This window comes from Megascapheus bottae, chromosome 2, assembly GCF_031878675.1.
Source record: "Megascapheus bottae isolate mThoBot1 chromosome 2, mThoBot2.hap1, whole genome shotgun sequence".
NCBI lineage: Eukaryota > Metazoa > Chordata > Mammalia > Rodentia > Geomyidae > Megascapheus > Megascapheus bottae.
Genome location: NC_143510.1, coordinates 50,751,763 through 50,764,323, shown reverse-complemented (window position 1 = coordinate 50,764,323; position 12,561 = coordinate 50,751,763). Strand labels below are relative to the sequence as shown.

Genomic DNA, 12,561 nt, shown 5'->3' with positions numbered 1-12,561 from the left:
CCCCTCCAGTGGTTAAGTTTATTCCTTGAATAGGTGGGGGCCACTTGGGGTGCCCCCCATCAGCAGTGGGGTTCGTCCAGCCCAGTACCCCAGGCAATCAGATCCGTCTGCTCCTCAAGATTGCAGTTTGCTCTCTGCCTCTTTCCCTCCTCCAGTCACCTTTAAATGCATCTTTTACTGCAGCACCACATTATATTTGCAGATCATAAAATCCACCTCTCGCGCGCACCAAGACCGTCCTGACATTACTGTTTTATGACCTTGACTTATTGTGGTCACCTGGATAATATTTAAATCAACGTTATGGTCTCTCACTTACATTAAACCCGCCAAGAGACGTTCTAGAAAGGCTCTAGGAGATGAGTCAAACACAAAACACATACATTCATACACTCTGCTTCTTTGGGGGAGGGGGTGTGTCGCTAAAAAAAAAAACACTAAAAACAAAAAAACCACCCATTTGAGGATTACGATTCCGGAAATTTATTAGGATTTTTTTCTCCATTAAGGAAGCTACATGCAAAAGATACAACATACAGAATATCTTTAAATAACACAACTCCCAGACAGGGATAGAGCAATTTTTGGCAAGGGGGGGCATTTTGTCTTCGCTTTGCTATATTCTATTTAAATTTTTTTTGTTCCTCTGGATGGAATTTCTGAGGTGTTAGTGGATGAGGGAGATGGGGGTTCTGGGAGAGGGTGGGGAGAAAAGCAGAAAGCAGTACAAATACAAGACTTCAAGCAGATTCTCAGAGCGACTGGGAGGTAAAGACACGGAGAGGGTTTGGTGGAGAACGCTGGGTGCTAGGACAAACACACAAACACTAGCCGAACTTTCCAAAAATCTATTATTCTAAATAGGAAATGCAGCAGGGACGTTGTAATTCTGACTGTGCTCTGCAAGATTACAGACCCTCTCTGGTTGATCCCCCACCCCTTTCCCTCCTACATCTGGGTGGATTTGATCTTAACTTTGCTTTGGAGAACAGAATACTGTATATAAGTGCATGGGTGGTGAGAGGTTGACACACACACCAGCCACACTCCCAACCCCATCTAGGAGGGCACACATAACGCCCCACCCCCAGCACCCCATTTCTCATGCTTCAGGTGGAAGGGTCATCCTCACAGCACAAGCCATAGGTCCCTTGGAAGGAGAGTCTGAGGTCCTTGCCATTTTTTTTTTTTCTTTTGCAGGCGCGTTGCATTTATACTCAGGGAGGAGGGAAAAAAAAATATCACCAGGCACAAAGGGAGGAGGGGGGCGGGGAAAGGAAAGAGGGGGGAGGGGAGGGGAGGCAGCGCGTGTTCAGGTGAAATTAAAATTGGAGGTCAGTTCCCGGATTCGATTCTCTCGGTTCATTTTCTTGAGTTTCATTCTGCGATTTTGAAACCAGATTTTGACTTGTCTGTCTGTAAGGTTAATGGTCTTGCTAATCTCCAGGCGGCGCTCTCGCGTCAAATACATATTGAACAGAAATTCTTTCTCCAATTCCAGCGTCTGGTGTTTAGTATAGGGGCACCTCTTCTTCCTTCCGCTCTTTGCTGTCAGCCAATTTCCTGTGGTGTTTTCTGCCTTTATCTCCTCTGTTAAAAATAACATTATTTGCATAAGTATCCCTGGAAGAGTCAAACCCTGGAAGCTGTACTGAAGCCTTCAGCAGCCTGCAGTGGAGAGCAGCTGAGGGAGTATGTGGGGAGCTAAGGGAGCTTTTCTTGCCCCACAGGCCTGGCTGGTGGGGGTCTTCTTGGATTCAGAGCTGTCAAAATGTTGGGGAGAGCTAGATTTACATGAGAGAGTGGGTGTAGGGGGAAAGGAAGTGGTCCTTGCCTTCAAAGCACATTACTACATTGAAATTACCCAACTCCCCCTTAATCTAGTGGATTCTAAGAATTCTGGCTTTCCCCCAGCTTGCGGATGCTGGTGGCTTCCCTAAACCTCTCCAGGCCCTCCCTCAACTCTATTCTGCTCCTGCTCTGGAAAAATACAATAGGACAGAAAAGTGCTTTCCAGGCTCCAGACCCAAAGTACAGAGTCCACCTCTTGCAGTCCAAAGCCACTTTCCAGAAAGCCTTTACCCCACAGAGGGATTGTGTCCCTGTCTCTGTACCTAGAAGCCACTACAGTGGTCCTTGCACTAGGCCCCCAACTCTTGATTTCTTCAGAGCTGCTAATGGAGTGATTCTGCCTCATTATATCTCCCTTTAGCCATCTCTTTCTCTCCTGGCTAGGTACCCTAGGTGTTTGTAGCTGAGACAGGTAAGCTTAGAGCAATGGAAGTCAGGGGCAACAGCTCTGGGGCATCCTGAGAGGGGCCTCAGTCAACTTCCCTGGCCAGAGGATCTAAGGTCAAGGGAGAGAGATAGCTTGAAATATTATAGCGTCCTAGAAATTTCCTGTTCACTCTGCTTACAGGTAGATGTGTATGCCTAAAATTCAGGTGTATACCTGCAGAAGTACACACACCTATACACACAGGCTTGCCTAGGGATGTGCAAATACAGGTCTACTCAAAGGAGGAGACACTATAATGTGTATATCTTATTGTCTTCTGACAGCTTCTCTCGCTGGTACATATTCTTGCTGGAAAAGAGCAGCCTTGCTCATCAAACAGCAAAAAGGAACCTGGCCATTTTTAAAGGAAATAACACAGTGTCTAAAGACCTGAAAGGGGACAGCCAGCTAATGACTCTGTTAATGATTCCTCACCCTCTCCTCCCTCAGCCAAATGCAGCTGCCAGGTTCCAGGATCTCATCTTGATTGGAGGTGAGAAAGAATCCCTAGGGGAACCAGGAAACACCAGAAAACGCAAACTTGAGGCAGCAGTCCAAAAAACCAATCTGAATGTATAATCATTCAGGGGGTCTCCTGTCTTTACACTTGTAGGTTCATGCCAATTTTTTCACAAGGTTTCCAAATCTAATTCCACATCTAAGCGTTGTTTTTTTTTTAAATTGGGGTTTGGGGTTTAAGGGAGAGGTGAGAAACTAGAAATGCAGAAGTTTAGGCAAAAGCTCTGTTATCGCTGACCTAATGGAGACGCCAAAAAGGGGAATGGGGACCAGAACAACAGAGGCAAAGTGCAGGGTAAGGGGATTAGTTTGGGATGGAAGGGGCAGCAAGGAGAGAAAAGAGAGCCCATCAGGGTGGGTAGAGCTTGAGTGAGGAGGTAGACTAGTTTAACCTTGACTTTGCTTTTTGTGGGGTGAGCAGGCATCTTTCTCTGCTTCATCTGCACCCCAATCCACCTCAGGGTCTTCGGAGAAGGTATTAAGCTTCACACTGCACAAGTGCACAATGAAGGTTTTGTGTGTGTGTGTGTGTGTGTGTGTGTGTGTGTGTGCAGGAGGTGCTTCCCGCTCCCTCTCATCAGTCCTTGAGCACATCAATGTTCATCTTTCTAGCCAGGGTCTCTAAGGACTGATTTGCAAAGGCCACCTTTGCAGAGCAGACCCAAAAGGGTAAGGCTCTGCCCCTGCCCGCTATGAAGAATACATGTGTATGTGTAGGCGGGCATACATGAGTATGTGAGGGACATGCAAAAGGTGTGTGTGTGTGTGTGTGTGTGTGTGTGTGACACACACCGTCAGAAAGTCATGTGTGCGTAGTCGCATCCATATACAAAGCAACACAAGATCCAGACTGCCCCAGCTCACTTCACTCTCAACATTTCATCTATCTTTCTACTTAGTGAATCCCTTCTCAACCACTGCCAGTGGCAAGGGTTGTGGAAAGAAGGTTTATTCCTCACTATTGGGCCTTTTCCAATTCTTTTTTTTTTTTTTGCTCCAACTTTTTTTTGGGGGGAGGGGGAAGCTAGTCCCCTCAGCCTGCCATTCCTTGCTCTCGCCTCCATTCTCTCCCCCAAGCATCTGAGAAGGTCCCCCAGGCCCTCAGTTCCTACAGCAGAAATGAATCTTGAACCCTGAGCTTGAACTCTGGCTGGGCTTTCTCTCAACCACCAAAATCACAATGAAATCCAACCAAAGCCACACTCCCTTTCAGGAGTAAACCGCTTGCCACGCACACAGAAAATTTCCAACCACTCATTTGTAAGCTGTTTTTATGGAAACCAATAGGAAAATGCAATTTCGGAAGAAAAAAAAGAAAAGAAAAAAATTCAACAAGAAAACACCCTTGAAACATTTCAAATGCCCTGTTCCAACGCCATCTCCAAGCCAGGCATCTGGAGGAGGGGAGAGAGGTGGCAGGCACCCTCCACCTCCACCTCTTCCGGCTTCTGCCTAGCTGCCCAAGGCCCCCAGGCCCAGCCAGAAACCGCAAGAGCCCAAACCACACGCACGAATCAGGTTCACAAACAACACATTGCATTTCGCAGTAAACAATTTTCAACTGAGAAAACGCAGAGGAGCAATCTCTTATTTTTACTAAGCCTTCCCTAAGTCCCTGGCCCAAGAACGCCATTTTAAGCATATGTGTGTGTGTGTGTGTGTGTGTGTGTGTGTGTGTGTGTGTGTGTGTGTGTGTGTGTGTGTGTACCTGTGTGGGAGGCTTTGACCCACCCGAGTGAGGGACTTCAGTCCCCTCAGGACACCAGCCTTGAGAAAGCCAAGCCAGCATGTGGTCCGGAAACGGACCACCCTTCCTGGGTAGCCCAGGGCACCCGCAGGGTGTTGGTACTGCGCACCGCCCCTGCCACAACACACTCCAGGCCCCCAAGGCTGGCTCTGCACCTCCACGTCGCCGCCCGCTTACCTTTCCCAGCTAAATGACGCGCCACCGGTCTAGAGCTTAGCAGACACCAGGCACGAGCCGGGGGTCAATGCAGAGCCCTCGCATTCCCCGAGGCTGAAGGCCCAACCCTTCTCCCCGGGTCCCCTTTTCCTGACCACGAAGACCAAGTGTCCCCATGTCCCGGGCCGGGCAGGGGGCCCCGCGCGGCCCAGGCGGCCTTACCTTTCGCTTCGTTATCCGAGCTGTCTGGGCTGGAGTCGGCGGCCTTGGCCCGCTCCTTCTCGCTCTCCGAGGGGCTGCCTTTGGGGCCCGCCAGGCTCTGCTCCGTCTTGATCTCGTTGGGACTGGGGGTCTGGCTGTCGGACTTGGGGGTCTCAGGGAAACTCACTTTGCCCCCCAGCTGAGGCGATTCCAGATGTTCGGCGCGCGGGTTGAGACTGGCCCGCTGCTGCTCGAAGGGGGCATCGAAGTCGTTGGCCCCGGCGCAGTGGGGCGTCTTGTCCAGGGCCGAGTAGCTGGGGCTGGCGCGGTAGTAGCTGGGCACCGGCACCTCGTGCTCCCCGAGGCAGGACTCCGGCAGGGGGTGAGAGTAGAGGGCTGCCTCGGGGCCACTTTTCGCCCGCTTCTCTGCGCTGTACATGCAGCAGACATTCTCCTCCTTGACACTAGGTGGGTAGGAACAGGAGGACAGCGGCCTGCCAACAGGTTGTTCCAGGCGGTAGGCGGCTTTGGGGTCGCCCCAGGAGTCCAGCTGCGAGAGGTAGGACGGGTAGGTGTTGAGGGCGAGGTTGGGGCTGCCTCCCTCGTCCCTCTTGGAGAGCGAGGGCGCGAGCCCGCAGCCCCTCATCACCCCGCAGTTGAAGTCACTCCCAGATTGCATATACATGCCTGCGCCCCGGCTATAGCGCTCTCCTCCGCCGGGCGCTGCCAAGGGCTCCCCGTACGAGTTCGGAGTTACATTGCGAGGGCATGTCATTTTCAGAGAGAGGGGTTTTTAAGGAGCAATACTACAGCGGAGGAGCTGACATCTTTTTTTTTTTTTCCCCTCTCCCCCATCCGGGAAAGGGGGGGGAGGGAATCGGTTGGAGGGGCGGGAGGAAAAAAGAAGGGGAGGGGGGTGGAAATATCAGCTCCATAATTATCCGCGCATTCGGTCCTCACCATGTGACGGCTAGACCAATGGGATTTGAAAATGGCCTTGATGATTCAGACGGCCGTGACGTCAGCGGGGTCAAGTTGTCGGCAGGCGGAGCGCGCAGCGTGGAGTAAGAGCGCCACCTAGCAGCTGCCCGCGGGTAGGGGCGCCCGAGCCCTTCCCTGCGAACAAAGGAAGCGCCCCCCGGGCGACCAGGGGCAGCAGGGAAGGGAGGTAGGGGATGGAAGGGGGGGGGGTGGATTCTGGGGAGAGTGGGGTTTGTTTACTCGAGAACCAGCCTGTAACTTCTAGGGAGAGGGGGAACGGGGGGGGGGCGGGTGAAATGCGGGAAGAGAGGGAGAACGCAAGGCAACTCTGGGCTCACAACAGTCAAATTCAAAATTAAAAGGTCAAGACAGGACTCAGGTACTTCTTTCCCCTCTCCTCACCTCTCTCTCTCTCTCTCTCTCTCTCTCTCTTCTCTCTCTCTCTCTCTCTCTCTCTCTCTCTCTCTCTCTCTCTCTCTCTCTCTTTCACCGATCTGCCCCTGCTGCTTCTCTTGGGGGAGGGCATAGGGTAAAACTTCTTCCTTTTCTTTTCTTCCTTCCTTCCTTCCTTTTTTCTTTCTTTCTTTCTTCCTTCCTTCCTTTCTTTCTTTCCTTCTTCCTCTTTCTTTTTTTTGGGGGGGTGGGGTGGGGTGATAGTGCTCCAATAGGCAAAGAATGGAAGAGAAAGTTAAAGAATTTGAAGAGGACTAAAGTTTCTGCTCTCCCGCCTCCCCTTTCCGCGGGTGCAATCATTCCCTAGGTGTGGGGAGCTCGGAGACAGCGATTGCGGGGTGTTGGAGGTTGGTTGAGTTCCCTGTGAGATTGACTGGGAATCTCTCATCTCTAAAGCCAGGGAGGGCGGCGGGGGGGGGGGGTCACGGTCACTTCAGGGCTGCCAGGGAAAGGACCTGGAAAGCCCTGGAGGAGGAAGCCTGAGTCTAAAGGTGCCGGGCGCCCGACCCCGAGGCTCACGGCCTGGGCCTGGCTCGGCCGGCAGTTTTGGATCACCGTCTCACGGCTTTGGCCTTGGAGCCGGTTCGACTGTTTTTGCTCCAGGCTGGAGATCCTCCCTTTCTGCTTGAACTTGCTCCCCACTTACCCCCGGAATGGTCCTGGAGAGAAAGATCGGAACCTGTGAGGGCCTACATCGGGTTGGGGGACAATCTTACATCAAAGCGGAGAACAGGAGACTTAACCAAATCCGACCCACAGAAGCGTCCTTTTCTGAGCGATTGGGCTGGGAACATTTTGGAATGGAGAAGACAGGCAGGCCAGTCTAATTTTGTTGTTATTGTTGCGGTTGTTGTCTAATTAATAAAGGAAAGAAAATTGGGGGAAATGTACGTTGGAAATAGTTCTTTCCGTTTCCCTAACGCCTTTCTCCCAAAGCGAACTTAATTCTCCACCCCTTCCTCAGGAAACGGAATCAGGAGAATTACTTGTCTTTCCGGTAGTCCTGCATTTTTCCCTGGACCGAGCCCAGGCTCTCAACTTCCAAGAGAGCTGGAGCCTGGCTAGCACCGAGTGCCGAATACTCCCGCATTGATACACAAGAGGCTCAAACCGCTGGAAAGGAGGCCCAAGCTAGAGAGGCTGGAAGAGGAGGACTTCTGAAAGAAATCCTCCGAATTTCCTGGACTAGGAATTGAAAAAGAAGGTTTAAGGCGCTCCTAACTCTTAGGAAAATGGGAAGAAAATGTGGAGTGGTGTGACTTTCTTGCAGGCCCGGGTGTGTGTGTGGGTGGGAGGGATTTGAACTACTTTTTGTGTTTTCATTTGCAGGGGTCGCCCTGGCCTCAGCATGGGGGTTCCCCAGGGCAAGGTTAGGCAGTTTAGGCCCCAGACCAGACTTGGGACAGCCCGGATAGCAGTCAATCCAAAGAGCCATTTGTCCCACCGCCCATCCCGCGGGAAACAGCCGAGCCTTTATGGCCACTCTGTTTGTATTATCTGCATAAGTCTTTCTCCACCAGTTTGATCGAAACCGTTCCCTTTTACGAGGACCCAACGAAAATTTCCCGTCATATTTATCAGCTGGGGATAAAAATTTAGTATGGGAACTGATATTTCCTCATTTATGGGATGATGAAATTAAAGACCAAAGCAATTGAGAATTATATGACTTTGGGGGGTTCCCTCCCCCCTCTTTCACTTTTTTTCCTTCCTAGTGTGCCATCCATGGAATTTTGTCATCTCACTTCCCTGCCCTTGCTCCCTATTTTGGGGTGTAGTGGGCCCTTTCCCCTGTGGCCAGGTGCCGCTTAGCCGCCTAGGTTTTCTTAGCGAGAGCCATGACTGTCTCACCTAAGCCTCTGTCCAGGCCAGTCTGGACTGGGCCAAGGGTAAAAGCCTTGCAAGGAACTGATTAAAGCTCAGCATGGGAGTTTGCTGTGAGGGTCAGAAGAAGGGGGGGGAGTAGATTAATTCTAAAATCCTTCCCCCCAAAACAAACCTCCAGGCATAAGGTGGGGGTGCCAGCAGGAGAAAAGCAATCACTTGGCCTCTGGCCTATCTCTCCCACCCTGCCTGACCCCCCCACCCCAAGCCTACCTCTCACCTCTCACCTTTTTCATGGGTAGGTGAGAGCGGGTGAGATGAAGCTGCTTCAGAATCCCTGCCATTATTAATGGAAAAAGAATCTTCTCCCACCCCCACCTCAGCTCCCACCTCCTCACAAGAGCAAATAGTGTTTAAAGTTGAAATAATTAGAAGTATGATAAACATGGCTCATTAATGAAACGAGAAATCAAATTCATCAGCCTAAATGGGACCCCCGGTGGGACAAATGTTTGCCTCTAATTACTCAAGATGAACGAAAATCCTGCGCAGTTAAATAAGAGCATGCTCGGACTCAGACTTGACTAACTTGTTTTGTTTTATTTTTCTTCACACTTAGGGATCTGCCTTAGTGGAAGAAAAGAAAGAAAGAAAGAGTGAATGTGGGGGTCTGAGGAATTGTGTGGGTACAGGGGAAGTCCAGCCTAGCCTAGGTCCCAGCCCTGCCCCTTTGAGCTTATCTTTCCTGAGGCCACGAGCAAAGGCAGCTGGCATCCTATTGTCCAGGCCTGGCGTTCAAAGGCACGCAGACCGCCACAGCCACCCCCCTCCAGCCTGCATCGCTGCCAGGCGCCTAGCGGGCCCTGTTTACAGAACCAAGACCCTTCTCCGGCTATCCCATGGCACTGGACTGGTGTTTACAAGGAAGTCTGGGTTGCTAAAATCACCCGTGTACAAATGCTTAAGCCATCTCTCCAACTTGCTCATTGTATTAAGCCCTGACTCCAGGGCTCCCCGTTTTTACTTCAGTTTAGAGGAGTAAAAATCTACGAGTCTACAAACCAGAATGGGGGTTCAGATTATGCCTATGACTCCTGAAATCCCACTTGCCCTAGAGGTAAAGGTCAGATCCTTTTTGCTCTGCCAACTTTAGGGGGTCCCTGGACCCTAAAGAGGCAGCAAGGCGAGACTAGGCCTCCTGCCGCCTGTGAGTCTGAGCAGCGAGCCCAGGTCGAGAAGCCCTGGCTTGCTCCAGGAGGAGCCACTGGTTCCAAACAGTCTGGGGCTCTAGGGGACTTGGGAGAAAAGCACAAGGAAAATGTAGTGCTCAAAAAGACTAGAAAGAAAACAGCTGAATTCTAAGCAGTAGCCCCCAAATCACTTCCAGAAGCACCCCAATTTCTCCAATTAAAAATTGTTGGGGTTTTCCCCCAAAGATTAAGGAAATATCTTGGAAATGTAGAAGATGAAGTTAAAAAGGAAGAGTTTCTAGCCTTTGGGGGTAGAATAATAAAATAGAATAAAAACAAAATGTATTTTCTGAAATTTCTTCCAGCAAAATGGAAAGCAAAACCATACCAGTGATTACAAGGATTTTCCCCCCTCTTGTTTTGGAGGCCGAGATTAATCACCCGCTTCCGAAATCTTGAAGGAATGATTTGCTTTTCTTCAGTAAGTACCAGGCTCTGCTCCAGTTGAAACGCGGGCAGAATAATCCCAGGAAAAAGGAAAAATAAACAGAGATTCAGGAGGAAAAAAAAAAAAAGAAAAGGAAAGAGAAAAAAAAAGGAAGGGTTTTCAAATAGGTATGGAGGTGACATGCTGTGGGCAGTCGGATCTCGGTTACCAGGGCGCCTGGCCAGCATAATTTCTCTCACATCTGAATATTGGATGCATTTATGCCCAGATACTCCATAGTATTCCATATTTGGTATCTATATACATGTGCCACTTGCACTTAATTGTGTGTACCCAGCCACAAATATTCACTTTTACCAAAATGCTGCTAAGAGATCCAAGAATCCCGAAGTCTAATAATCCACATCAGCCCGTCCGCTACCCGTCCCCGCCGAAGCCAACCAGCTATTTAACTTTGCCTTCTGAATCGAAACCAGACTGCTTCCAAGAGTAGCTTTGAGAGGAGGAGCTGGGTGAGAGGATGTCTTGGGGGGGGGAAGTCCGGGTCCCCACTTTAATGGTTTGTTTCTAAGTTGTCCCCCCAGGTCAGATTTCCACCCAGAGTCAGTCTGTGGTTGAGTTGCCTTGCTCCTGGGAAGAAAAAGAATCCCTATCCTTCCTCACGGAACTAAATTCCTTTTTGAAGATGTGAGTTTTCTTTCTTTTTTCTCTCTTGGTCTTTCCTTTTTCTTCTTTCTGTTGAACCTTCCTTTTTTTTCTTTCTCTGTTGCTTTTCTTTATTCTTTTTCACCCTCCTTTCTATTTGCTTCATTCACAGTTTTTCTTGCTCTGGTCCTTCTGTGTATTTCATTTTTCCTTTCTCTTTTCCTAACCTTGTCCTTTAAAAAGTTATTTTCCTTAATTTCCTATTTCCTCTTTTTTCCTCTTTCTTTCTTTGCTTTCAGTTTAGTGTTGTACTTTTTCTCCTCTCTCTCCCCTTAATTCTTTTCTTCCTCTTGACTTTCTTTCTTGGGCTTTTTTCTTTTTCTCTCTTGTGGTAGGCTCAAAGAAGGAAAAATACCCCGCTCCATCACAGGCTTTCCTTTCCTGGCCGCTCAGGCTTGGAGTTGACCTTCTGCCTTCTCCCTCACAAGGCAAAGTATACAACTTGCAGTCGGGCCGGCAGCCAGCAGTCAGGCCTCCAGCAGTCGCCATTAAAGGGAAGGAAAAGCCAGCTCTAGGGCTCATCTCCACAAATCCTGGTGGCTTCCTTGAAGTTCCAGGTTCCAGAGGTCCGGTATCTTCTTTTCCTCCTTACCAGAGTATCTTTGTCCACTAGGCCTGCATTTGGAAACAGTCGCCTCATCTCAGTTCTGATTTCTGAGCTAAAGGCTAAATTTGCCAAAGTTCAGCTTGATGGCCCCAAGACTGGAGCCAGAGGAAATGAGGGAATTGCTTTCTGTCAGTTGAAGGTGGAGGGCAAGTTGAAGGGGTTGACTGTGGCTTGGCAGCCCAAAGGCCGTGTCCTCAATGTGAGCACCTTTGTTCTCTGTGTTCTTGGACTGCAGCCCTGCTGGCCTCTTGTCTCTTTGGATTCCGCAACAACTATATGCTCTGGGCAAGAGTTTCTTGGCATTTTGCATTGTTTCTTCACACCCGTTTTTGACCTCAGGGGTACAGGGCTATATGCGCAGAAACCCTCCAAAATCAGCAGTCTGGGTCAAGGTTATAGGACTCTACTCTATGCAGTGGGCAGTGGTGTGTGTGTGTGTGTGAAAGAGAGAGAGAGAGAGAGAGAGAGAGAGAGAGAGAGAGAGAGAGAGAGAGAGAGAGAGAGAGAGGATGGTGCTTGAAAGAGAACAAGGGGATGAGATGGTCCTGCCCTGCTAGCATTGTACAAACTTTGGTGGTTTATAAAGGGTGCATCTCAAATGCACAGTACACAGGGTTGTCCTGAAGGCCTGCAGCCTCTGGTCACCAGCAGCCCCCAAAGCCAAGGTGAACCTCAAAAAGGACTGGCTGATAGCCAAGCCTTTTTTGCCTTCAGCAAAAAGAGGCACCCCACACCCACATAATAGAGCTCCAGAGCCCCTCCAGCTCCTCTTTTGAGATATCTCATCCTATGGCTAAACTCTCATCCTAAAGTTTTTTTTTTAGAGAGGGGGAACCTTGTAAAACCTTTTATGCCAAACAAAGTTATAAAAACTTCCCGGGCGTTGCCTTTTGCAAAGGTTTATATGAATAATAAAGAGTATAGTCGCGTGCACAGTGTTCTGGCGGGCTCTGAGCAGGGCGGGTTGAGCCAAGAGCCCTCTCTAACCCTAGAACTCCAGGAAACCCCAGAGATTGCCCCCTTCGGGGAATATTGGCCTAGAAGGGATTGCCCTCCAGATTCCTGAGGTGGGGAGGGAGGAGGAAAGGGTGGTGCCCTTGACTCTCTTGAAGTTCAAAGTTCTTCTTTGCCTTGGTGAGAAAAACCCTTTCTTTTCTCAGTCCACTGGAGAAATTAGTTTAAAGGTGATCTCTTCCCCTCTGGTTCAGGGGCTAAAGGCCACTCAAGTCTGTCCACACACCAGGTCTGTACCTTTTCTTTTGCTTCCTCCCAAACAGAGTTCCCCAACTCCTCTGTATGGGAACATCTAGAACCCATGAGCTCTCTGCTAGAGATATCAGTGGGATTTTAAGAGCCCACGTCCAAGAGATCTTTGCATTTCTATCTTCCCCAGCAACCTAGGGTCTGAGTAACAACAACCACACAAACCCCTCCAAATCCAAGGCTATACCA

The 12,561-nt window shown here is 49.8% G+C and overlaps 1 protein-coding gene across 1 annotated transcript; it reads right to left on the bottom strand.

The window, feature by feature from the left end:
• Nucleotides 1-481: 481 nt before the first annotated feature.
• On the bottom strand, nucleotides 482-5,734 carry Hoxc10 (homeobox C10). The gene is made up of 2 exons (XM_090356354.1): nucleotides 4,923-5,734; nucleotides 482-1,590 (listed from the first exon to the last, which is right to left on the bottom strand). Exons 1-2 carry the CDS (start codon nucleotides 5,674-5,676, stop codon nucleotides 1,313-1,315), a joined length of 1,032 nt encoding a protein of 343 aa, XP_090212480.1. The 5' UTR covers nucleotides 5,677-5,734; the 3' UTR covers nucleotides 482-1,312.
• Nucleotides 5,735-12,561: the final 6,827 nt, after the last annotated feature.